The 26,540-nt window shown below is 44.2% G+C and overlaps 1 protein-coding gene and 1 pseudogene across 1 annotated transcript; both read left to right on the top strand.

Moving 5' to 3' along the window:
• Positions 1-1,207: 1,207 nt before the first annotated feature.
• Positions 1,208-13,333, top strand: LOC142948415 (kelch repeat and BTB domain-containing protein 12-like; annotated as a pseudogene).
• Positions 13,334-15,229: 1,896 nt separating this feature from the next.
• On the top strand, positions 15,230-26,231 carry LOC142950788 (NUAK family SNF1-like kinase 1). Its single transcript, XM_076092392.1, has 7 exons — positions 15,230-15,475; positions 19,079-19,199; positions 20,048-20,199; positions 21,777-21,842; positions 24,192-24,311; positions 24,803-24,935; positions 25,042-26,231. The coding sequence occupies exons 1-7, from the start codon at positions 15,230-15,232 to the stop codon at positions 26,229-26,231; spliced, it is 2,028 nt and encodes a 675-aa protein (XP_075948507.1).
• Positions 26,232-26,540: the final 309 nt, after the last annotated feature.

The following is a 26,540-nucleotide window of genomic DNA, read 5'->3' as shown; positions in this document are numbered from 1 at the left end:
CAGATTCAAGGATATTAATCAATTCCCTGCATTTCTGCATTTTACTACTGTATTTTATTTCTTAAACTGCACTGCAACTTTTATTCTATTTTTAGTTTTTTTAATGACTTTTTAATGTTTCAATCATTGTTCTTAATTGTTTTTAAATCTTTTTCTTTTGCCTTATGTTTTGATGGTTTTATGTGAAGCACTTTGAATTGCAAATGTGCTTTACAAATAAACTTGCCTTGTTGCTGTGCTGTGATCTTTGATGCTACACTGGTTAGAGAAAATGAGTGGACGATGGACGCGACATGCCGTGTCTTAGCCCCCTCCTGCTTTCAGTCTCCAGGGTCGAGACGGCCAAAACTCTGAAGGTTCAGTTACTCATTAACAAAGGTTCCCGGCGCTGCTGAGTCACAATCAGTAGCAAACAACTGCATAACCATAAAATCTGCTTTATAAGCTCACTGCAACTTCAGGTGTTTGAAAGTATGCTGATTAGATTAATTATTTGTGGAACACTGATTGCTATATATGTGGTACTGTGTGGGTTCTGTGAAGGTGAAGTCATTTCTTCATCTTCTAAAATGTACTAGATGTTATGCCACTAATTCTTCTTTTAGATGAAATCCACACTTTTTTAAAACAACATGACAGCAAACTGTTTGCTCAGACACTTCTAGAAACCTAACCAGCGCCACAAACGCATGCTGGTCTATTTTAAACCTTTTGACCAATGAGCATGCTGCCTCACTCACACGCAGCCACGTTTTTTGTTTTTGTTTTGCATGGTCGGGTTATAAACCTCAGAATAAAGTTTATTTTCAAAATAAACAACCTTTTTTGGGCTTTTTATGTCTTACAAGATACCAGTGTCTATTTGGGGCTTTTCATCATGTTTCAGATGTCTGTGAGATGTTATCAGAGACATTCTCCCTCTAAACTCCTCAGTTGGTTCAATTTAATTACAGTTTGAGGCAAAAAGAACAAAAACAACCCAGATTCAGAATTGTACACATTTGTGCACCAGAACTGTTTTCCCTTGTTCCATTATTGATCTCGCAACCCCCCCCCCCCAGTTTCATGTTTTGACGCACTGGAAGTGGTCCGAACACCTCAGTACAATGTGCCGCTTATACCTCTGTACTTTTTGTACTTTTCTCTCTTATTAAGCGTGTTTGGCATTAGTCTGCCACAAGGCACCAACATCCAGACAGAGGAGTCCATGGATGATCAGGCGGAGCATGGTTCTCTTCTGCTCCGGCAGCTGGAGAAGATGAGAGCGGCCGAGGAGTCCACTGACATGGTGCTGCTGGCAGAGGGGCTCCCCTTCGCTTGCCACAAGGTGGTGCTGTCTGCATTCAGCCTTTACTTCCAGGTGAAGATGGCACATGTGTTCTGCAGAACAAGCAAACATCTGTCGATGTCGCTGTGTCCAGGCCATGTTTACATGTGGTCTGAAGGAGACCCGGGGAGGAGAGGTACCTCTTAGAGACACACCTGCCCAGAGCCTGCAGCTGCTGCTGGACTACATGCACCGAGCAGAGCTCCGCCTCTCCAACGACAACATCCAGAGCGTGGCTGCTGCTGCCTTCCTGCTCCATGTAGACGGAGCCTTCGGGTGGGAAAAGAGACTGGGAAGTGATCTTTAGTCCAATAAACGTGGAACAGTCTTCATCTTTATTAAAGGTGCAGTGTGCCGGATTTGGCGCCCTCTAGTGGTGAGGTTGCAGATTCCGTAGGTCCACGGTGGCCGATGCTGAAAGGTGAATGTCCCAATGTAACAGAGTTAATGATTCCACTTGCCATCACTTGCTAATATTACTGTATTATTTAAGTTATTACTAAGCCATATCATTTTCATATTATTTTCTCAGATAGAAAAACTGATCAATAAGCGTAGACCTAAACATCTCAATTAAAATTTATATCAGAACAAATATAACATTTATTCACAATCTTGGTGCTTCTCAAACTGAACTGCTGAACGGTGCTTCATACATTTAATGTAAAAGCATCAATCAATTATGAGTCACTGATTCTATCTGATCACATGCAATCCTTTTCACTTATCCGTGGTTCATTGTTATTCATTTATTTTAAAATTAATCTTATGTTAAAATGATATTAGTTAAACTAATGGTGTCGTATCACTGACGCTAAGTACTATCATTATTTTTTCACGAGCTTATGATTCATAATAAAGTTATTAATAAACATTACATATTTTGATGTTAATTGTTATTTATCAAAACTGCTACAAGCAATAACGCTACAATTATTATTATTATTATTTAACTGAGTAATAATCATTCATCTTGTTGTTCTTGCTGGTCAGTTATTTATCATCATCGTGTTTTGAAAGCAAACATCAAAGGTCAGTCAGATATTATTACATCATTATAATATTAAAGCCTGATAGGCAAATAATCGTTCCAGAAGTTTACATGAGCTGCACGTCTACAGTCACCGACTGACAGAGAGGATCAGAGAAGAGACGAGGATGGACAAACTTCTTCTGAGCATCGTCGTGTCAGGCAAGACTTTCATATGTTTTTATTATTTTCCCATCTTTAACATTATAATATTGTTTAATAATTTGTCCCTGTGACATTCTTCTTCCCCTTCTTTCTTCATCTTTTTTTACTTTAATGTGAAATGATCATTTACATTAGTGGGTAAAGTTATTAAGTTTGAGTTATTTATTTATCACTGTTAAGTTATATAATGTTGTTGTTGTTTACATTTGAAGCTTCTATTGAGGTTTTCGATTGAAGCTTTGAATGTCTGTTGACATATTTGTTGTGATGTAATCAACCCGAAAAGTCTGGTGGAGACTCTGGTGGATTTCGAGGCAAAATCCTCGAAATCCACCAGAATAAAGTGATTCATCAGATTGAATGAGTTAATTTAAATCAACTTCCTTTAATGAATATAACTCATTACATTACATTACAGTCATTTAGCAGACGCTTTTATCCAAAGCGACTTACAATTCAGAGTCTATCACATTTCTACACCATAGGCACAGCTACGGGAGCAATTTTGGGGTTAAGTGTCTTGCTCAAGGACACATCGACATGCGACTTGCAGAGCCAGAGCCAGGGTTCGAACCACTGACCCTCTGATTGAAAGACGGCCCTGCTATCCACTTAGCTACAGTCGCCGTAGTGGACCTAGGGCCTAGGGGTGGACAGTCATTAGTGCTGCTTCTCTTTTGTGAGCAACAAACTGGAGAGATAACAAATGTTCTGCTTCTCAACTGTGAGGGACAGAAGTATAACAAGTATAATAAATATTCATAAGTAAAGTTTGTGTGACGTCTGAGAGAGAGAGAGAGAGTATATATATATATATATATATATATATATATATATATATATATATATATATATATATATATAATATATATATATATATATATATATATATATATATATATAATATATATATATATATTATATATATATATATTATATATATATATATATATATATATATATATATATAATATATATATATATATTATATATATATATATTATATATATATATTATATAATAAGTTAACTTATTCATATTAAATGTAATCAATCCAGGTTTGTCAATCCAGGGCTGTGTGCCGTCTCATCACCTGCTGAACGTCGCTACCATTTTGTTTATGACCTGAAGAACATGACTGAAGCACAGCGTCACTGCAGAGAGACATACAGCGACCTGGCCACCATACGGGACATGGAGGACGTGAACACCCTGAACACAATGGTGCATTCAAGCCAAATGGTGGACAACAGCTCTGTGAGTAATATTATATCAGTGACAGGAGGTCTGAAAGTTTTACATTCACACAAAGTCTGCAGATGAACTGTACTGAAGTATGTACTTGTACTTTACTTGAGTATTTAAGTTCAATGCTATTTATTAATACATTTCAGAGGGACATTTATGTGACAGATTTACAACATGTCCTCTGCAGAGGAGGCAGCACCTGAAGACTTGGGGGGCGGGGGGGGGGGGGCTCACCCATATCCCTGGCGGAGGCCGCTAAGGTAGTCAAAAAGCTCCTTGGTGGCAAGGCGCCGGGATGGATGAGATCCGCCCTGAGATGCTGAAGGCACTGGACACTGTCGGGCTGTCTTGGCTGACATGCCCATCTTCAAAAAGGGGGACCGGAGAGTGTGCTCGAATTACCGGGATATCACACTACTCAGCCTCCCGGGTAAGGCTTATGCCAGGGTGCTGGAAAGGAGGCTCCGACCGTTTGTCGAACCTCAGATTCATGAGGAGCAGTGCGGATTCCGTCCCGGCCATGGAACAGTGGACCAGCTCTTTACCCTCGCAAGACTACTGGAGGGGTCCTGGGAGTTTGCCCAACCTGTCTACATGTGCTTTATGGACTTGGAGAAGCCGGGTCCCTCGGGGGTTCTTGTGGGGGGTGCTGCGGGAGTATGGGGTGCCGGACCCGTTACAACGGGCCATCCGGTCTCTGTACAACTGCAGTAGGAGTTGTGTCCGCATTCTCGGCAATAAGTCAGACACGTTCCCGGTGGGTGTTGGCCTCCGCCAGGGCTGCCCTTTGTCACCGGTCCTGTTCTCCACCCTCCTAGCCTCGGGGTGGAGAACGTCAGGTTCGGGGGTCTCGGGATCGCCTCTCTGCTGTTTGCAGATGATGTGGTCCTGTTGGGCTCCTCGGATCGTGACCTCCAGCATTCACTGGGGCGGTTTGCAGCCGAGTGTGAAGCGGCGGGGATGAGAGTTAGCACCTCCAAATCTGAGGCCATGGTGCTCTGCCGGAAACCGGTGGATTGCTCCCTCCATGTGGGGACGGAGTGCCTACCTCAAGCTAAGGAGTTCAAGTATCTCAGGGTCTTGTTCACGAGTGAGGGTACGATGGAGCGGGAGATCGACAGGCGGATCGTTGCGGCTGCAGCAGTAAAGCAGGCGCTGCACCGGACCATCTTGGTGAAGAGGGAGCTGAGCCGGAAGGCAAAGCTCTCAATTTCAACCTGTTTCAATGTTCATATTAGCACCTGAATATTGTTCTAAGACAGACTTCAAAAAATTGAAAACCTGTCCTTGAAAAGTTTTCAAAATCAGACTGATCGACAGTATCAAGACTGTAAATGGTAAAGATATCTAAAAGTATATTTCTTTATATCACATTGAAATATTGCTTTCAGCGAGCCTGGATAGGACTGTACAATGACGTGGTCAACTGGAGGTGGTCACTGTCAAACACAAGTTTCTACAAACCCGGAGAGACGGAGTTCAGCCGATGGGGTCCTGGACAACCGAACAACTACGGTGGTGAAGACAACTGTACAGTTATTAAAGATGGGTACTGGTACGACGCCCCTTGTGATCAACACAGAAAGCCAGTCTGCTTCGATGTCAAAGGTGAGAATATTAAAGCTACTACGAGAAACAGTCATTGTGTGTTGATTCTGTTGGTCCCTGTGGACATAAGTGGTAGTGTTTCAGAGCACCAGAATCCCTTTAGAAAACCTCTCATTTTACTGAAGCAGGGTCTGACAGTCGGCCCCGCTCAGTCCTGGTTCTGGTTCTCCCGTACCCCCCTTCCCTCCCAGCAATACGGTCTGGGTCTGTCCACGGTAGACTGGTCTTTGCTGGAGGATCTGGGTCTGTCCACGGTGGTCCGGTCTCTGCTGGAGGATCTGGGTCTGTCCACGGTGGACCGGTCTCTGCTGGAGGATCTGGGTCCGTCCACGGTGGACCGGTCTCTGCTGGAGGATCTGAGTCTGTCCACGGTGGACCGGTCTCTGCTGGAGGATCTGGGTCTGTCCACGGTGGACCGGTCTCTGCTGGAGGATCTGGGTCTGTCCATGCTGGACCGGTCTCTGCTGGAGGATCTGGGTCTGTCCACGGTGGACCGGTCTCTGCTGGAGGATCTGGGTCTGTCCACGGTGGACCGGTCTCTGCTGGAGTCTGAGCTGAAGGAGTTTCTGGTGAACCTGCATGATTTCATCTGGTTTCACCAGAATCCGACCCGGTGGCTCCGATGACGAGCATTAAGAATAACTCTATAGAAACAGACCGTCTTCTCTCTGATGGTCTCTTTACTGATGGAGGTCTGATAGAGGATCAGGACTACACTGTTTCATAACCAGTTAAAAGTTGCTCATGGTAACTTGAACTAGTCTCGGGCTACATGAATGTCATTTAAAGCAGATGAATGTGAGTCCTGCCTTCATGTCCCTGTGGGAGCAGGCTCATTAAGCCGCTTTGTATAATGTCTGTTGGAGGGAAAATAGCTCTGATGTGTCTTTATGAATGTGGGACTCAATGGACGCCTGCATGTTCATGTTCACACAGCTCTGTGTTGACTTCACCTTCATGCTGAGATTCATTAAGCAACAATACAACTGGTATGCATCCATGTTGTCTGTTATGGTGTCTCTTCACAGCACTTCACTCTGGTCTATTTTTAGGACTGAGTGAGACATTTGTCCTCATTAACAACACCATGACGTGGACTGAGGCCCAGAGCTACTGCAGAGAACACCACACAGACCTGGCCAGTGTGAGAAACATGACAGAGAACCAGAATCTGGTACCCTCAGGAGATAATGCCTGGATCGGCCTTTTCAGAGATGGATGGAAGTGGTCTGATGGAAGTGACTCCTCATTTAGAAACTGGAAAACTAATCCTAATGGTCTCTCTAAGACTTGTGCAGCAGCAGATTTTAGTGCCAATGGACGATGGGAGGGCTTGAAATGTGGCGTCACGAGAGCGTTCATTTGCTACAGTGGTAAGCTATCATTCACTCAGTGTTTAAATGTGGATTTAGGTTTACTTTATTAGCAAATAGAGTTTAAACAATACAGAAAAACATCAAAAGTAGAGCAAAATAAAATCCATAAAAATAAAGTTATGGATAAAAACTAGTGCTGGGCAAGTTAACGCGTTATTATCGCGTTAACGTATTCATTAATTAACGCCGACAATTATTGTATAGCGCGTTAACACATTTTAAAATTTATTTTTATTTTGAAAGTCCGTTGCTCACTGGCAGCGGTGGAGGAATGGAGACTACTGGACATCGCTGCGGTAAAGTCAGCAGACACTCAGATCTCCGTGGTCAACTCAGCAGACACATGTTAGTGCACCTATATGCTGACATTAACGGTAAACGCATTTAAACGGCACAGAGCGAGCGAAGGACTTTGTTAGGAGAACGATTAACGTGAGACAACATCCGGTTTCTTCAGACGAACATCCGGTTTTCAGAATAAGATGCCAACAAAGTATGAATTATATTCACATTAAGTATAAAACATGCTGCATCTCGTGAGTTAAAGGGAAAGTACACCTAAATTGTGGGTAAAGTGTCTTTATTCTTTGATCGCTGGGTAACCATCATCACCTCTGAGTTACAGCATTATATTGATGAACAGTAGAGCTGCATTCACATGCTCTGACTGTCATGAAGACAGACATTTTTGCTGAAACGTGCTGAAACATTTTATTCCTGTTGCACAGCAGTGGAACGTTTCATATACAGTCACACACTGAGCACAGATAGTGAAGAGATAGAACTGCTGCTGTGTAAAGAGAACACTGCTGTTAAAAAGCACCTGATTTGTTTAAAGTGTTTACAAACCAAATGTTATTACCCTTTTGTTCATAAAGCAGTACTTTGAAAATAAAAGTGCGCAATACACTACTTTTGAATTCATTATTGAACTTTGCCATAACAATGAGATTAATCGCAAACAATCCATGCGATTAATCGCGATTCAAAATTTTAATCGTTGCCCAGCACTAATAAAAACACATTGAATATGCAGATCAACTGCAGATGATGGAGAGTGATCGCCTCATTGATGCAAGAATGCTAATGCTAACACCATGCTAAGCTAAGCTAAGATTTTCTTCCACCAGCCATATTTAAAGATTGAGCTGATGGAGAATTACCATACTTTCTATTCTATCATTCAAAGTGTTAAAAATTCAAGGATGCAGATTATCATCAACCAGAAATGTTGTGACTGATGAAGTTTGTTGGTTTTTTAGTTCCTGTTTCAATGAAAGTGATTAAAGTGAGGGTGCAGAAAAGCAGCTCGTCTCTGGATCTGAATGACGCTGTGGTGATGGAGGACCTCTTGAAGAAGGTACATCTTTCTAACATTAAAAACAGAACAACCAGGTGATGCATGTGATTGAGTGGACTACTAAGAACAATGTGAATGTGCTGTGTGCAGTGCACACGTGTATACGTCACTATTGAAGGTAGACTTGTGTCCAAAGAACATGCAAACAACAAAGCTGTTCTAGTGGGAACCAGAGTTCTTCTAAAGCAGAGCTTCCACATGAGGACAGTGTGAGAAAGGATGCAGGATGTAAATGAACAGCGTTTAGTGAAGACTTCTTCTCTGTCAGCGACATTCAGGAAGTAAATGTCTTTGTATCTCAGCTCAAACAGAGGCTGAAGGACCAGGGGCTGAATGACGACATCAAGCTGAGCTGGAAGAAGCAGTCGGATGGAAAAGTCTTCCACAAGGAAGAGAAGAAGACAAAGAAGAAGGAGACGTGTCCATATAAAGATGAGCTTTAATGGTGTTTGAATCCACTCTGGTCAGAGGCTTCCTTTATCCTCCTCCTCCTCTTCTTCTTCCTCCTCTCAATCAATGGTAGAAAGTACCTAAGTACTGACCCTTTGCTGTGAAGTAACGTATTTACATTTCATGCTACTTTAGACTGTTACTCCACTACATTGATCTGTCAGCTATAGCTTCTACACTCTTAGAAATAAAGGTTCCAAACAGGTTCAGAACCATTTGCTTCTGAAGAACCTTTTCCTTCTTCAAGGGTTTCTGAAAGCACAGGTGTTAAAAAAAGCCAAAAATGTGGGTTGTGCTGCACCACGTCAGCCCCGGTTCTTTATCAACCTCATGAGGAACCCATAGTGAGTTCGAGATGGAACCCATGGGATGCAAAAGGGTTCCTGGTGGAGACACGCGTGGGATCTTGTTGGTACCCTTAGAAGGTGGAAATGTTCTGCATAGAACCTCCAGAGAAGATTTTGGGTGAAACCGTGACACCATGTGAGGGTTCTCTGTGGAACCTTTGGGTGGAAAATTTCACATATGGTTCTGGGTAAATCTCTTTATACTTCATTCTTGGTAGAACCCTCTGAAACGAGCCATAGAACCCTCCATGGTTCTAGTTAGCACATTTGTTTCTAAGAGTGTAGTTTCTTTGCACACTAAGATATTTAATATAAAGTGTGTGATGAGCTTATTAAATATGACGCATTGTTTTGTAGAATCTCAACCTGCTGCAGCGTTAAAATGCTACTTACATGTTAATCAGTAATAATGATCCAATAACATGTTTATGATAGTATAGCTCTCTATCAGAGTTTATTCTGCATCATGAGGAGTGTTTCTCTTGATCATGAAGAACTTTGTTGTGTAATTCTAAAATGTAGGACTTGTTATTTGTAGTGTTGTGTGTTCTCGTGGTGATGATGCTTCTTTTGCTTCAATAAAACATTTGAATCAGCTTCCTGTTTCACCACAGTTCTTCATGTACTTCAGGTCCAAATAGAGTGTGATCCTCTAACAGACATAAAGTGTGGGGTCAAAAACAAGCCTCAAGAACAGCTTCAATGCTGCTTTCCTCTTTTGATTTCACTGAAGATATGATTCTATGTTCAAGCAGCACACTGAGTGAAGTCTTTATTACTGAACTGACTTTCCACCTGAACTACAATGAACTGAGCAACATTTCTCTGGTCTCTGCTCCTCATTGTTTTGTTCATCAAGAACAAGAACGCACAAGTTCATTTCTAGAGTAAAAGCAGGTCTACCAAAGAGCAGAGATCAGGGTTCACATCCTCGGTCCTGTCTGTGCTCAGGTTTAGGAAACAAACACCCGGTAGGCCCGTTCAGTAACCTTCACTGTGGAGGCGTCCATGTTTTACCGAGCAGATGCACTGGGACACAATTTTCACCCGAAATATGTTTAAGAATATAAAAATACATTAACTGTAGAATTAAGATAATTCTATCCTTGAGGAAAACTGATTATAAAATATGAATATATATAAACTGATGAAACCGTTTCTGCAGAATGCCTGAACCGACTAGATACTGTAGTATCTTTGTTAGGTGTGTACGTGTGTGTGTGTGCGTGTGTGTGTGCGTGTGTGTGTGTGTGTGTGTGTGTGTGTGGGATGGGGCAACTATAAATACAGAAACATATTCAAATTATTATTTTAATTTCTGTATTTTCTAGTTTCACTCCTGTATATTTGAATTCTCCTGTTACTGTACGTGTTGCTTGTTGAATGAGCCATTTCAACAGCACACATTCAAATAAACTGAGCAAACAAAGGCAAGTGTTTTGCATGTCTTATAATAATGTTTTTAGTACATTGATATTTCCTTGTAGCTACAAAACTCAGAACACGAGGAAGATGCACTTCAGTTATGTTATAACTAATGCAAACTGAACACAAGTTAGACTTTATGTTCATAACATCCAGTTTATCATCCATGTTTTGTGCAGTAGGAAAGGGATATAACGTACATCATGAGTAAACTGGTGCTGTACCTTGTCATAGTGTTTCTGAATGAGGTTGGCCTTCTCCACCAGCCTCTGTTTGCACTCTGCCAAACAGTCGTGGTAAAGCTGCTTGGCATCTTTGGCGCTTAGAGGCTCTGCGTTGTCCAGCCGGATGAGGAGCGGAGGATGTCCTCCTTCCACAGGGACATGTACGCTTTAGGGCTGCTGGGCAACAACCTGTATATGATAGGAGGCCAGATGAAAGTGCGTAGTCACTACGTGGTCACAGACAGTGTGGAGAGATGGTCGCTGAGGAGAGGAGGCAGCTGGCTCAGCTTCGCCCCTCTGCCTCGCCCCTTAGCCTGCCACTGCACCTTCAGCCTGAAGGAGCACCTGTATGTGATGGGGGGCTGGACACCACAGGTACACAGGCCTGATACAAACACCCTGCACGTCACTAGTAACTGTTCCTTTAAGCCCCTATCTCAGAAAAGCTGAGCCCCGCCCCTAAGAAACTACAAACCTGTGAACAAAATCCTCAATTTGAATAAAGAGATTGAATTTATTCAGTAAGTTAGTCTCTTTTTATTAAACCAACTTTCTTTAATGAATATGTTTCATCAACGTAAACAAAGCGTCTTTACGGATTCTACTTTTAATAGAGTTATTGGAAATGTTTGGATCACAATAGTCTCAAACAATCCGACCCAACCACCTCAGTAATCTAACTCTACACATCGTATAATATAAAATAATACTGATCTTTATCTGACGCTGTGCACAGATACCAGGTTTAAACATGTCCGTGTCAGTCAAATCAGTTATTCAAGTGCAATTTAAATTCTTAAACCATTTCACCATCATTTGACTGACTGCTTAGTGTTGCATTAACATAATTAATTTACCTGATCATAACACAGCTAACAAAGCTAGTTAGCTTCTAGCAAGCAATTCAGCATCCATTGATGCTACAAATGTAATAATGTCCTCTTATAGCCTTCACGAGAAACCTACTGACCAGCGACATTAACAATTGAATAAAGCTCATCTTGACCTTTTTTTATTTTCCGTGAACCAATCAGGAGTTAGCAATACTTTAGTGACAATGTGAGTGGTGCTGCTTATGTTGCCAATCTAACGTGATCGATCCACACGCCTCCTCATGAAGCTTACTTGTTATATTTGAAGTTTAACACCTAAAAACTCGGCTCAGTAGTATTTATTTAACTTCCTTGTACATTTATAAATAAATATTTGATGTTAGAGAGAAATACTTTTCATGGGCTGTAAAACCACTGTGTGTAGGTTTGGAGATACTGTGGCGCCCTCTAGTGGGGCAGCACTGGGAGAACACTTCATGCTCAGAATACTTTTCTTTTGTTTCATCTCTTTTAGTTTTATTGCTAATCACAGGAAACCGATACAAATTTGGTATAGTCATACAAAGATGCTACACAGAGTGACTTTAAAGCAACTAAAGCAACCTCTGCTGTGTCTCAATTCTCATATTTTTCTTCCTCCATCTCTCTCTCTCTCTCTCTCTCTCTCTCGTCCCTCAGCACCAGCCGGACGATGAGCCCAACAAGCTGAGTAACCGCGTCTTTCAGTTTGACCCCGGCAAGGACAGGTGGACTGAGCGAGCCAGGATGAAGTACTCCAGGTACGGCTGCGGCACGGCGGTCCTCAACGGAGAAATCTACATAGTCAGACTGTGAGACTGTAGTCCTGAGTATTTGTTCTATATGAGAGCGAATGGAGCCCGATGATGTGTGTGTGTTGTTCAGGTGGTATAGGGTGTGATGGAGAGGACTGTGGACAGTCACGTCGCTGTCTGAGCTCTGTGGAGATCTATAACCCAGAGACGGACACCTGGAGGACTGGACCGACCCTGCCCACGTCTTTACTCACCCTCCGAACCAACGCCTCTAACGGTGGAGGGCGAGCTCTACCTCTGTGGATACTACAAGGGGGCCGGTCAGGTAGTGAACGCCTCTCACTGATTTATTTTTATTCTTATTATCACACCTTGTTTTGTCTCTTAGAGAAGTTCTCCCTCATAAGTTTGACTTCATGGTGAAATAGCCTTTGCACAAAAACAAGGGACACTTTGTGTCTCCGTCAAAGTGAAAGGTGTCATACACAGGATTTGTCGGCCTCTAGTGGTGAGGCTGCAGATTGCAATCAAGTGAAACTTCTACCATGTGCTAAACTTGTAGGTATAATGGTGTATTAGGGCTATTGTAGGAAAAATACATTTATTACTGAGCGGTTGGAGAGGGTAATATTCTGAGAAAAAAAAAATACTTTTAGTTTTTTATCGTACATTTATAATTCGCAAATTGGTGATTTTTTTTCTTGTAAATTGACACTTTAATCTCTGACAATATCCACATTTTCTTTCTCATAAATGACCGACTTTAATATATTATATTTAGTATTTATGTGTAGATATGAACGTCTCATTCTAAGGTAACGGAAACACAACGTTTCTTATTTTCAGGTGATTATACACAAAAGAAAACAACCTTATGAATATCATATTTCACTCCTGTCTATACGTCCCCCTAAATGCTGCACACTGTTCCTTTAAGCAATCGTACTGATGAGCCAGTGTCTCTGGAAATTAGATTTTGGTTCAGCCATAACTTGCATACTTTCTCTCACGACTGCAGGCCGTCATGAGATCATCACCAAGGAGATTTTGGAAATGGACCCTGCAGACAATGTGTGGACGGTGGTGGAAAGAAGAGCAGCTGTGCATGACAGCTGTGACGTCTGTCTGGTGGCGAACCTCAATCCTCGAGACCTCATCACAGCCTAATTCATCTCCGCCTGACTCTCAGCAACAACAATGCTCAGAGCCAGGATCTGTGGGAAAAGAGCTTCTGTCCTCTTAATCCTCATGTATCAAAACCTTGACTACTGGATTTATAGTCTATAAGGATGTTAGTCTATAACTTCCCAACAACAAATCCTCATATCTTCACAACAAAGTGCTTTGTTTTAGGAAAACATACTATTCACGCGAAGGTGTTCTCATCCTCCACAGCTGTGGTTAGAGCTTGGTTTAGTTAATAAACTTTAACGCTTGGTTTAGTTAATAAACTACTCGTGGTCATGGTTAGAAGAAACCATGTTGTCTGTTGCCAGGAGACAGGATGCAAACTGCAGCCTCTGGTGTCACACACTTCCTCCAGCTTTGCTTCATGGATCACATCATCACCAAACAAAACATATTCAACGTTTTTAAAAGAATAGCTTGCCATTTGGGGGAATATGCTAATTCGTTGGCTATCTGTTTACCTCTGTTTCCAGTCCTTGTGCTAAGCTAAGCTAAGCTAACCGGCTACAGCTTCATATTGAACAGACAAATATGAGAGTGATGTTGATATTCTCTACTAACTGTCAGCAAGAACGCAAATAAGCATATTACCCAAAATGTCAAACTATTTCTATGTCCTCTATACTGGATCAGGAGCATTTATATGGCATCAAACAACTATCGTCTATGTAAAGATATGAAGGAGTAATGTCTGCTAGCAGAGGATGAAGTCTGTCTCCCTCTGTTGTTATCAGAGCTTCTCTTTCATAGCCGGGTCGGCTGTGTGCATTATGTGAATCTTAGTCTCTCTGTTGTGCGCTGTTAGCACCGTTAGCGCTGTTAGCACCGTTAGCGCTGTTAGCACCGTTAGCACCGCCTCGTAGAGGCAGTCGATATGCTCTGAAGTCCATATCGAGCACCTTTAAGCTATGTAGAAGGTTTTTAATAAAGAAGTTACTTTTTGAGCATCCTACCATCTGAAGGAGGGATGCAGAGTATCTTTAATAATTAATTAATGAAGAGAAACTTACAACTTACTTACAGTTCACCTACAAACCAAAAATGAATTCTAGTAAATTGGACGTTAATTACTTTTCATCGTTATTATTAAAGCGTATTACTGATCGGTAAAGCACAAATAAATGATTCACTGACTGTTACACTGACATGTCAGCCAACCTATAACGGAGTCTTTTTGTATGGTGGTCCTGTAACCCTACTTTATAATCACTTTTTGCATATAAAGTTATATGTGGGGTAATAAACAGACAGGTTTACCTGTTAAGTTGCCTTAGATCAGCCGCCTTTTATCTAAATAACCCAAATACATGCAACCCTGCATCCTCACCAACCACCACTACCTTCTCCTTCTCTCTGACTTCAAAGTCCTCCAGGATTTATGTTTCTTTCTGAGCTCACCGCATGATAAAGCATCCACCAACATGTCTGACTGGAGCTTTGATTCAGGCTGAGTGTCTGACCCGCATGACATTCCTCACATGCCTTCATCCCCGACAGATACAAGCAGCCTTCCGAGAACCCGCAATGATCCCAGTGACTGTGACGCGCCAGGATGTTGTCTATGAGCGAATTTTTCTTTCTTGGGAATGAGGAGGCTCCGCCCATCGCTCCGGACCATGTGGTTCCCCACATCGCTCCTGTTGCTGCTGTGCTGTCAAAGGGGAGGGTGAAGGAGGAGTGCTGCTCCAATGCATCCGATGGCTTCTCTGTATGTGTCGACTGGTTCGTGGCTTTGATAACGAATCTATATGGGCACCTGCTGGGTCTCTAACTTTAGCTGCAGCTTGCGCAGTCATCAACGTAATTTGGGGGGATGAGGGGGGTTCCAGTCCAGGTGAAAGGCTGCTCCTTCTGACAGGTGGTGCGCAAGAGAGGATGGGCAGACGCGAGGCGGACAGCAGAGGCGCGATGAGCACCAGCGACCGCTCCGAGCTCGGCTGCCTGCGGGACGCGGCGTCCACGGAGGAGTCCCCGAGGCCGGACAGCGCGGAGGCGGCGATGGAGGTGAAGAAGCACCAGCACAAGCACAACCTGAAACACCGCTACGAGGTGATGGAGACTCTGGGGAGAGGCACGTACGGCAAAGTGAAGAAGGCGGTGGAGAGAGCGAGCCTGAGGACGGTGAGTGTTGGAGAACATCAGGAAGCTGCGTGCCTGAGGATGCTCTCTTTAAATAGATATATATTTAATATGCACATGATGATGGTTAATGTGCATGAACCTGTTTGTGAAAATGTTTGATATCTTAACCTTGTTTGTGCACATATCTTTATTGCTGCTCCAAGAATATTAAATATTAATTTGGACGTGAAGTTAAGATCCTGTGTGTGTGTGTGTGTGTGTGTGTGTGTGTGTGTGTTTGTGGGTGAGCTCATGTGCTGATGCCGACCCAGTTCTTGTTTCCTGTGCTGCCAGGCTGAGATGCCTTTGGTCTGACTCACTCAGCACTTAAACAAGGGGATACAATTACTATACAATAGGACTCCTCCAGGAGGAGACGGACCCTCTTTACCGGAACACAACCACACACACACACACACACACACACACACACACACACACACACACACACACACACACACACACACACACACACACAGAGTCATAATATCATGTTTCTGTATTCAGGTTAAAAACAGAACGTGGGTTCAATGTCTGCAGTCCAATTTTAATCCCACGGAGCACAAAGAGACAGATAAACCCGTCAGCCTCAAATCCCTCTTCTCGTGTCTTTATAGTAAACAAACATGCTGTAATAAGGATCATCTTCACATTGTGGAAGTGAGGCCGGCATTATTCCTTTGGCTGCTTTCACTATAACTCTGAGAGAAGAGAGTAAAGGACAGACAGCAGGAAGAATATACAGAGAGAGGAGAGAAATAGCTGTGTGTGTGTGTGTGTGTGTGTGAGTGTGAGTGTGTGTGTGCGCGTGCGTGCGTGCGTGCGTGCGTGCGTGCGTGCGTGCGTGTGTGTGTGGGACAAGGGGAAAATGCAGAATTCTTTGAGCCTGTAGCCAGCACATACCAAGGATTCTTTGAAACAAAACGGACATTATTTTTGGAAACAAGACCAGGGGGCTGTTGTTTGAGGAGGAGACAGTTTTAGAGACGAGAAGGAGGAAAGAGAGGAAAGTAGGTTTGACGTTACGGTAAAGTGTTGACTTGAGATTGTCCCTGAGTTGTTGTTGACTAATGTACAGGATGAAATGGAAGGAAAGGATGATAAAGTTAAGGTATGCAGGGTCACTAATCTGAACTGTAGCTCACTTGTGGCTGCAGAGCCTCGACAGTAACGGGGTACCAGGTTGCCATTTGTAACCATTTTGACAAATTTGGCCACCGGTTCTTGGCTTTTCACTGCCATCAGTGGCAACAATTTTTAAACATATAAACAAAGTAGAAACAGCAAAACACGCTGCCCAAAATAAATAGATGTTATGATACTTGTTGAATTAGTGATATTGTGTGCGTCGGTGCGTTTACTCTCGTGTGCGCACAGGCATCGTTTCTTCAGAGGCGATGGCGACGCAAAGAACCAGATGAACCTGAGAAACAAAACGGAAATCTGGGAAGATGGGCAAGCTAACTAGTTAAGTGTGCTCTGGAGATAGACAAGCTAGCCAACTAGCTACACATCTGGTTTGGCTGTAGCATTACAACATGCTCCTCCACTGCACACATTCTCTCATAAAGCAAAAGAATATCTGATTACGTCTGCATGACTCACACACACTTAGCTACTTACGTTTCCCTACATCCATCCTGTTACACTTTGGCATTTTTTGGCCGATATCGCACACGCAGCACATTATTTGGATGAACAATGAGACATTGTTAGTTAGAAGGATGCTTTAGAGGTCCTATTGTGACGCATACACAAGGGTGAGATCATTCACGCACATAGACACTTCCTCTGCACACACGTGCCCCTTTAAACAACGCTCTTAGTGCCCCGAGGGCTGAACAATGCCCAGTGTGTGTCTCTCCTCTCCGTGCTCTACTCATCTGGCCTTAATGCCCAGTCACAGCTGAGATGGACAGTAAAATACAAGCTGTTTTTGCCCTGAGGCTGCACTTTGACATACTTTATCCATTCCTTTCACCTGTCCTGTTACCTGCCGCCTTCCTCTTCCATGCTCCTTATTTCATACTCTCCCCTTCCTTTTGACATGTTGCTTTCCCAGCCATCAGGTATTTAGGTCAGAAATCATTCACGAGCATGCGAGCTAACACACGATGATAGCTCCCCAACCACTGAATATCTGCAGCCTAATCTCTGACCAAGCGCCCAGTACCCCTGCCCATCAGTCTGGACTGGAATGTCTGCTGATGTGATGGAAATCCTCATACTTCAGCACTTGTTCCCAAAAAACCTGAATATTCTCCTTCGCTGGTCAGCGTCACATCCGTTGTAGAAGGTCAGCTCAGTCCCGAGAGTTCCCTGGAGTGTGTTTGTGTTGCATAACCACTGAGGTTGATGGAGCGTGTGAATTGTATCCTCCGATGTCTCGTAGACGTTGTTTTTTTCCCGGCAGCTGAGAATGCTGGAGTGGTGACCCCTGCTCGCCATTAGGGACATTATATGGTTTGACAGAATTATATAGAGTATGACCAATGAATAAGCGACTAAAGAAATATTAGTCAATTAGGGGACAGCTTAATGTCAACCATTACAAAGTAGTCCTGTAGCCTCGTCATCTGCACATTATATCAAAGCTTTGTTGTCCTTCTTTCAGCTTATTTCTAAAGAGGACACCCTGTGTCTGTTTATTTGTCTGTCTCTGTCTCTGTCTCTGTATGGAGCCAGTCTGGTGACAGTAACTCTATCCAAAGAGGTTTAGGGGCTCATGTTGTTTGTTTTGGTGTGTATGTGTGTGTTGGGTGGTGGGGGGGTTACATCAGGGTACCGTGAGTGTTTGGGATTAATGAAACAGTGTGAACAGTGCAGCTGTCAACCTTCTGCCTCTGAGCGTGCTCAGATCACAGAGGATCTGCTCTCACACATCCAGCCCTTAAAACCCACATAATCACCTCTAATACCCACAGAGTGAGTGTATCATTGCATCAACAGTATGTCTTTGTTTCCATGCATGACTTTATGCAAGTAATACATCAACTATGCTTTTATCATTGTTTATCCACTGATTTGAAAGACTTGAGTTGTGAGGGAGGTGAAGGGGGAACTTTCATTTAGTGTTGGTTCTGTTGGTCCCTGTGGACTAAAGTGGTAGTGTCTCTGAGCACCAGAGTCCCTTTAGAAATCCTCTCATTTTACTGCAGCAGGATCTGACAGTCGGCCCCTCTCAGTCCTGGTTCTGGTTCTCCCGTGCCTCCCTTCCCTCCAGCGGGTCCAACAATACGTCCTGGGTCTCCAGCAGCGTGGTCCAAGGATCTGGGTCTGTCCACGGTGGTCTCTGTTGGAGTCTGAGCTGAAGGAGTTTCTGGTGAACCTGCATGAGTTCATCTGGTTTCACCAGAATCTGACCCGGTGGCTCCGATGACGAGCATAAAGAATAACTCTATAGAAACAGACCATCTTCTCTCTGATGGTCTTTTTACTGATGGAGGTCTGATAGAGGATCAGGACTACACTGAGACTGGTTCATATAGAGGATCAGGACTAAACTGAGACTGGTTCATATAGAGGATCAGGACTAAACTGAGACTGGCTCACAACCAGTTAAAAGTTCCTCAGTAACTTTAACTAGTGCGTCTTCATTCTCAGGTGGCGATCAAGTCGATCCGCAAAGAGCACATCACAGACGACCTGGACAGAATTCACATCCAGAGAGAGATCGAGATCACGGCCTCGCTGAGGCACTCCAACATCATACGCTTCCACGAGGGTGAGTCTGCAAACACAACCAAGACAAGATGACCTCTAGACCAAATGTGAATCATTATTTAGTCGCATCACCAGACAGATGTTTGGACTCTGAATGTTCCAAAGAAAGTTACATGAGACAAAGTCATGCAGATTTAAATTAATAATCCGTGATTTACTGGACAGATTACTGGTGCTGTGAAATCAAAGTGTGTCATGTATCACTCTAGAACCCAACATAAAGAGTTATACTGAGAACCATCTGTGAAAGGCTCCCAGAGCCCCCTATGAGAGGTTCTATGGAAAACCCTTCTAGGGTCCATTGGTTCCCCCCAGAACCCTCTCTGGACGTTCCATCCAAGGGTACTAAAAATAACTTACTCTAAAAGTTCTACCAAGAACCCTTTCAAGGGTTTCGTTGACAATCCAACCAGGGGGTTCTAAGGAGAAACCTTTTTTAGTCCAAGGGTTGTATCTAGAACCCACCCTGTGGGTTCTACAGAGAACCCTTTTTATATTCATTGGGTTTTATCTAGAACCCTAAAGGACTAATGTGTTGCAGTGCATCCAACAAAAGTCCTAGTTCACAATCACAGTTTTTCGGGGCGTCTGGTTCTGGATATTAGTTGTTCCCCTTTAACAGCAATGCTTCCAACAATCTTTGAAGAACTCTTTCTTCCAAAAACGGGTTCTTTGGATGAAAATGGTTCTTAATGGAACCCTTAGTCTCACAAAGAACTCCTGAAAACCCCTTTCTTCATCAAGTGACCAACAGTGTGCCCGGTTTCTGGTTCCTTCTTGGTTTAAATAGATGCTCAACTCATATAAATACATTTGCATAATACCGACCGGTGACTGTTTCCTGTGCAGTGTTTGAGAGCCGGGATAAGATCGTGATTGTGATGGAGTTCGCCAGCAGGGGAGAGCTGTACGACTACATCCAGGAGAGGAGGCGACTGCCTGAATCGGAAGCCAGAAGCATCTTCAGACAAATCACCTCTGCTGTCCACTACTGCCACAAGGTTTGCACACACACACACACACACACACACACACACACACACACACACACACACAGGCCTACATACTGTACATACTGTGCACAAAACATCGTCTAAGGTCAAGGGTTCATTTCCTCCGCTGAAGTGGAGGATGTCATTAACTGCAGGACGGAGGCTATGCTGGCTCATTAGGCTCATTAGGCTCATTAGGCTCATTAGGCTGATTAGGCGCTGGCTTTAAGAGAAACTCACAGCAGCAGCTGGAGCGTTTCTGGGTGGTCACAGTTATTCATCAGTTATCTATAACGATTGTCTGTTCTTATGATCTACCAAAGATACAGAACCATTATGGGCCGTTCACATGTTGTGTTTAATAACGCTTGAAAAACGCTTTCATCATTTTAACCAAGGTGCTTGGGTGGGTTTGCGCGACTGTCTCGCCCGATGATGAAGCTGCGGTAATGTAGCAGTAAGCCTCGCTGACTAATCTACACTAAGATAAATGAATTTCCAGCAGCATAAATCCCTCACAGGAGCTTTGCTGCTTGATTTGTTTGGGACAGTTTTTCTGACCTTTAAACCGGTTGTTGTGACGTCGTTGGACTTAAAATATTCCGTGGGACGGATCATAAAGATCCGCTTATCCGATATTTACGGAAGAAAGAAAAGACATCTTCCAGCTCTGGTTGTTCCTCGTCACATGACATGCGGTGCACGCTGCAGCGTTCCAAAAGTTGGACTTATTTTTTATCTCGAGGCGCAGCCGGCTAACCCTGAGAAATAGATGCTTGGGAACGCTTGGATGCTTGGATATGAGGGCGCAAAAAAAGGTAGACGGCCCCTTACAAGCTCCGCCAATGGTTTGAAATGGTTTACACTTCCTGTCTCCTAAGTAAAACATTGTAAACATGAGTTTATGGTCTCAATCTCTAGTTTCAAGTCTTCTTCAATACAGCATGATGTTCATTTAGTACATTATGGTCCATTTAGAGTCACACAGACCATAAAGCAGGGGATGCTTTATGGTAATAGGCGAAAAAAATCCCAGGTAGCGATGGGCTTAATCCAAGATGGTGATGGCCAAAACACCGAACTAGAGGCTTCATAACATCAGTCCACAAACCAATGGGTGACGTCACGGTAATTACGTCCACTTCTTATATAAATCTGTGGATTTACTACGTATTCAACGTCAGGGAAACTCTTAAAGTGATAGTGATCCTGCAGCGCTTTTCCTCCCATCGACCCTCCGGTGTAGTCTTCCTCACTGGGCTCCACAGCGGTCTCGACTCTGTGGCCTCTCGTGGGCCACAAGGTGCTTCATGCCATCAGACGAATCAACCCAAACAAAGCACTTCATTAAACATTCTGTCTCAGGGCACGTTAGGGACACGGCCCTGCAACACAAGGCCCGAGTGGAATGTTGATGGTGATAAAATTATAAATGAAAGGCAAACGCTACGTGCAATCCAGGCTGGGTTTATATTATTACCTTCAGACCCTTCAGTCTTAATGTTTGCATGCAGAGAGGAAACCTCTAACTGTTAACAGGAGGGAGGAGCAGCACAGGAGCTCATGTGTTCTCCGCTCTCTTGCAGAACGGCGTTGTGCATCGAGACCTCAAGCTGGAGAACATCCTTTTAGATCAAGATTTCAACGTGAAGGTAAGATCCACGCACACTGAGCCTTCATGTCGCTTTCACGAGAACAAAACCGTGACAATGATGCATGTTTCAGGAAAGATAAATGAGACCAGATCTTTGTCCCTGGATGAAAAATAGAAAAGTCTTCTGACAAAAGCATTGTTGGCCCGAGCGTGAAATACATCTTTCATTAATGGATCATCCGTAGACCCCCGATTGCTTTTGTGGTGGAACATGAAGGCATAGACCTTTAGCAGCTTCACACAGTGCTGCTGGTAATGGATTATCTCACCAGCTCCCAAAATAAAATGCAAACAAAGTGCACATTCAGAACATACATTGGATCACTTTCAGACCACAGTCATTTTAATGTGTTGTTCCTCCACGCACACTGAACCAGCACCAGCATACTGCCAGGTCTTATGAAAGAACCCAGGGGGTCATTTTTGCCTTATTTGGGTATCGCTCTCCTGAGGGAGCTGTGCACGGCCGAGGGGAAATGCCGGGAATCCAGTGGCAATCGCACCGTTAATATAAGTTGGCTCCGTCTGTCCATCAAGAGGAAACACGATGTGCAGAGGCCCTTTAAAGAGGGAAAGAAGAAGACCGGCACAGCTATGACACAATGTTTGTCTTCGTCACTTTTGAAGTCACAGACAGATTATGATTTAACAATATACAAAAAATAAATTGTCCTTTTAATGCAGTCATTCCCACAGATGTGTCGCAGGAGATTAAATATGGGTCACCAAATAAATGTGCAGAATTTCCCCCATGATCTTTTATTCAACGTTTCTATCTGCAGTACACATTTGAGCCACATGTGGGAGCCTGAATGTTTATGTTGTTCTGATAATTGTAGCCTATTTATAACAATGAATCTAATAAGAAAGGCTGGCGTACATTCTGTTTGTTTTACTGATGAGAGGAAACAAACAAGAGCCTGTTAACTCTGCCTGAATGCATTTATTTGGTCTTATTTATTAAGTATTTAATGTGTATATGTTTTCAATAACACGTGCATTAAACAAAGTTGTTTATCTCTCTCTTGTTCGTTATGGTGACAAAACACGTCGTAAAGTGACGTCGCAGTTTGCTGGAAAGAGAGCAGCTCAGGAAGCGGATAGCTGGATAGTTAGCGAGGTAGCTTGTCCTTGTCCAGCCTGCTGTTTGGCTCATTTTCTGTAACCAGTGTAGCATTAATGCATGGTGGAGTTAGCAAGCTAGGTAACTAGCCAGCTGTCCGCTAGTTTGCTACCTAGCTTGCTACCTAGCTTGCTACTTGCATAAAATACGCCGAACAAAGTTGTCACTCATCTGTTGATCGCAATGAACTTTCTTACGAGAGTTTGGATGAAGCATTAAATAGTTTAATTATACTCATTAACGGTTCTACTCTACTGCTGGTTTAGTCGTTACCAGAAAACCTCAAGTTTATACGGAAGTTAGCCACATGACAGCGGTACACATAACAATGGCCGCCGCTCTGACTATCCTGCTATGTTGACTTGAATCGGAATGTCTTTTCTACTCCTATTCTATTTCTATTCTATTTATACTGCAGGACACACACACACACACACACACACACACACACACACACACACACACACACACACGGTAGCTTGCAGAAGGTAAAGCTGTATAAACGGCCCAACTCACATTCTCAGTCTACACATCATTATTGCCGCCACACGTGTAATATCAACAGTGAGCTGGCTTGTATACACAATGTCATCTTCCATCTGTGAGGTCTCTGTTCCACGGAAATAAAGCTGTCGCTCTGAGTATTTTTAACACCAGAGGGGCCGATAGCCGGCTGGCGCTCGTGTTCATAATCTGTCCCGATAGAGAGGAGCCTCGGTATGTCTGCGAATCGCAGCCTCGAGTGAGTGATTGTTCCGTTACGTGAGCGTGAGCAGCCTGATGTTTTTGGCCCTCTCCTCTTTCCTCACTCACACTTTGACTGGCACAAGCTTGGCATACCTATTTTTGGCTCCTTTAAAAGGAATTGTTTTCAATTTGTTATTGCTTTTGCCACACGGCTGAGAGTTTGCAGCACGTACTCACTGAAAAGGAATCTGGATTGCGTGAGGAGCCGGTGTGTGTTGAAGTGAATGAGCGAAAAGGGTTCAGTGCTAACTGATTAGTCCAGAATGTTATCTCGTTACATAATTTGAACACACAGATACACGTGTTGGACAGCTAACCTTTGGAATATATGTTAGTGTTAACGCCACTCCTGTTGGGGCAGTATGTTAGTGTGACTGTTCCTCTTGTATTACTTGTCTAGTTTCCACAGAAGCAGCAGTAACAAGAGACACAACATACACACTCAAACTGTATTTTCCGTCCTCTCTTTCTCTGCAGCTGGCTGACTTTGGCCTTTCCAATCATTTCCAGAGGGGCGCTCTGCTGCAGACGTACTGTGGAAGTCCTCTCTACGCTGCCCCGGAGATAGTGAAAGGACTGCCCTACCAGGGGCCGGAGGTGAGTCAACACACTTTGGGCCTCGCTGGTTTCCTCGGGAGAAAATTTCAAAATGCACCAAAACTCACCAAAAACCTTAAAGTTGTAGGCCGTGAAACTGTGGGATCACCGCTACGAGCGCCACCTTTAGTGTTACACATGATTTGATCTTTTCTTTAATAAACAGATATGTACATAATGCTGCAGGGATGGCATATTTTTGCAGGCCAATGCAGAAGGTTAGCATAGCAATGGTTCCCATGACAAAAAGCCGATGGGATTTTTTTCCAGAAAAGTAAGATTTATAGCAAACAAACGTTTCTGATACTTTCACGTTTAGTTCAACAAGATAATCCTCATAATCGTTTTTGATGGCGTGAATTCCTGCAGCTTTAAAGCACTGATTTTGAACCCCAGTAAATGGGTCTGTAAGATTTTATAAAATGTCAAAGCCTGAATTTGTTTTTTCGTTTAGTTTCTCGTGCATGACGTGTGTTTTTGTTTTGCTGCAGGTGGACTGCTGGGCGCTGGGCGTGTTGCTTTACGCGCTGGTGTACAGCAGCATGCCGTTCGATGGGGCCAGCCACGCCTCGCTCACAGAGCAGATCAGCCAAGGCCGCTACCGCAGACCCCACCCCCCCTCGGGTAACCCTTCACGACGTCCACGTCTCCATCAGCATTATATTTCTATTCATGCATGTTGTTCTTACTGGCGTCCTATAAATAACCGCTGACTCTGTTGCCCTTCCAGACGCCTGCGCTCTTATCGACTGGTTGTTGGCGGTGCGCGTGGACGAGAGGGCTACGATAGAGGACGTGGCCAACCACTGGTGGGTGAACTGGGGTTTTGAAGAGAGTGTGTGTGATTGCCCTTCACCGCCACACCAAGAATGCCCCTCCCCCCTGCTGGCTCGCTACATCGACTGGCAGAATCGGGTCGCGGCCACCAGCAACATGGCCGTCAACCCGGCATGCCCATCCTCAGACTCCTCCTGTCCGCCTCAGCTCTCGCCCCACCCCTTTTACTTCAGCTTACCTTTGAGGAGCGATCGTGCAGGAGGAGGAGGAAGGGTACGAGGGGGAATGTCAAGCCTGAGGAAGTCACGCAAGGAGAATACAATTCCGCAGACTTCACTGGGAGCTTGTGGCGTTGGTGTTTGTGCGACAGCTGCCTCCTCCGCTGTGATTTCCTCCACTTCCACCGTTGAAAGAAAGAAACCCAAAAGTATCCTGAAACCCCAGAGGAGTTTTGACTCAGTCTTTCCCAGCGCTCCTAAAGAAAACCCCTCCTCCCAACCTTGTAACGCTGCTCCCCAGCCTCATCGATCACACACACTTGCCCACATACATGCTGATGTGCTGTCCACCAGCCTGCCGCCTCCCTCTACATTCAATCAACCCTCATCCAAAATGCCCAAGAAGGGGATACTGAAGAACTTGTACGGAGGGGAGTCGGGTCATGGCTCGACCTCAGACGTGGGGATCTCTGAGGTTAAAGACGGAGGGCATGCAGGTGATTTGTGCTCCCACAAACACTCTTGTCTCCCGGCGGCAGAAGACAGCCCCACCATGCGCACAGAGGCAGTGAGAAGAAGGAAGGGAATTCTGAAACGCAACGGCAAGTTCTCTCGCAGTCTGGATCTTCCCGATGAGCTCCGCTCAGCGCCCGCGATGTTCCCGGAGGCCCTGCAGCAGCTCCTCCGGGCCACAGGGGGCGCCGAGGGCCGCCGCAGCCGTCCCTCCAGCGTGGTGAGCGAGGACAGCCTCTTCTCCTCCGATTCCTTCGACCTCCTGGACCTCAGCGCCCAATCGCGTCGCAGGTTCTTCTCCCGGGGGAGGCGGCACAGCGCCTGCAGCTCCGAGGAGGACCTGGAGCAGCTGAGAGCCGAGGCGGACGGAGTCAGCGGGGACGGCGGAGGACAGAAGGAAATGCTAACATGAGCCTGAGCAGCGACGGAGACATGAAAAGTTGGGTTGGACAGCAGCTCTTTTGCTTCACTTGTCCGTGATTGTCAGTGCCTGCTGTCTTGAAAATACTTTAATGAACTCTGGACAGGTTGCATCTCGAGAACGAGGACTCTGCCGTGCGTTTGTACTGCCAATGTAAAGCTCCATGTACTTGGAGTATTTGTCTGTATTGATAAATGGAACTGTATTCTGAAAGAGAGTGACTAGACCGACACCTAAAGGGGATCCAGTGTCTGCCAACATTTTGAGATGAGTCTATTTAATGAACTTACTCTGACCTCA

Source organism: Anarhichas minor, unplaced genomic scaffold (assembly GCF_050575085.1).
Source record: "Anarhichas minor isolate MPS153535 unplaced genomic scaffold, ASM5057508v1 ptg000003l, whole genome shotgun sequence".
In the NCBI taxonomy this organism is placed as follows: Eukaryota; Metazoa; Chordata; class Actinopteri; order Perciformes; family Anarhichadidae; genus Anarhichas; species Anarhichas minor.
This window is presented reverse-complemented; position numbering and strand designations above follow the sequence as displayed.

Excerpts from the sequence above, each read along its gene's own strand:
- LOC142950788 (XM_076092392.1), top strand. The coding sequence starts at position 15,230 with ATGGGCAGACGCGAGGCGGACAGCAGAGGCGCGATGAGCACCAGCGAC. Across the intron at positions 20,200-21,776 it reads CTGTCCACTACTGCCACAAG|AACGGCGTTGTGCATCGAGA; the intron begins GTTTGCACACAC and ends GCTCTCTTGCAG. Across the intron at positions 21,843-24,191 it reads ATCAAGATTTCAACGTGAAG|CTGGCTGACTTTGGCCTTTC; the intron begins GTAAGATCCACG and ends CTTTCTCTGCAG.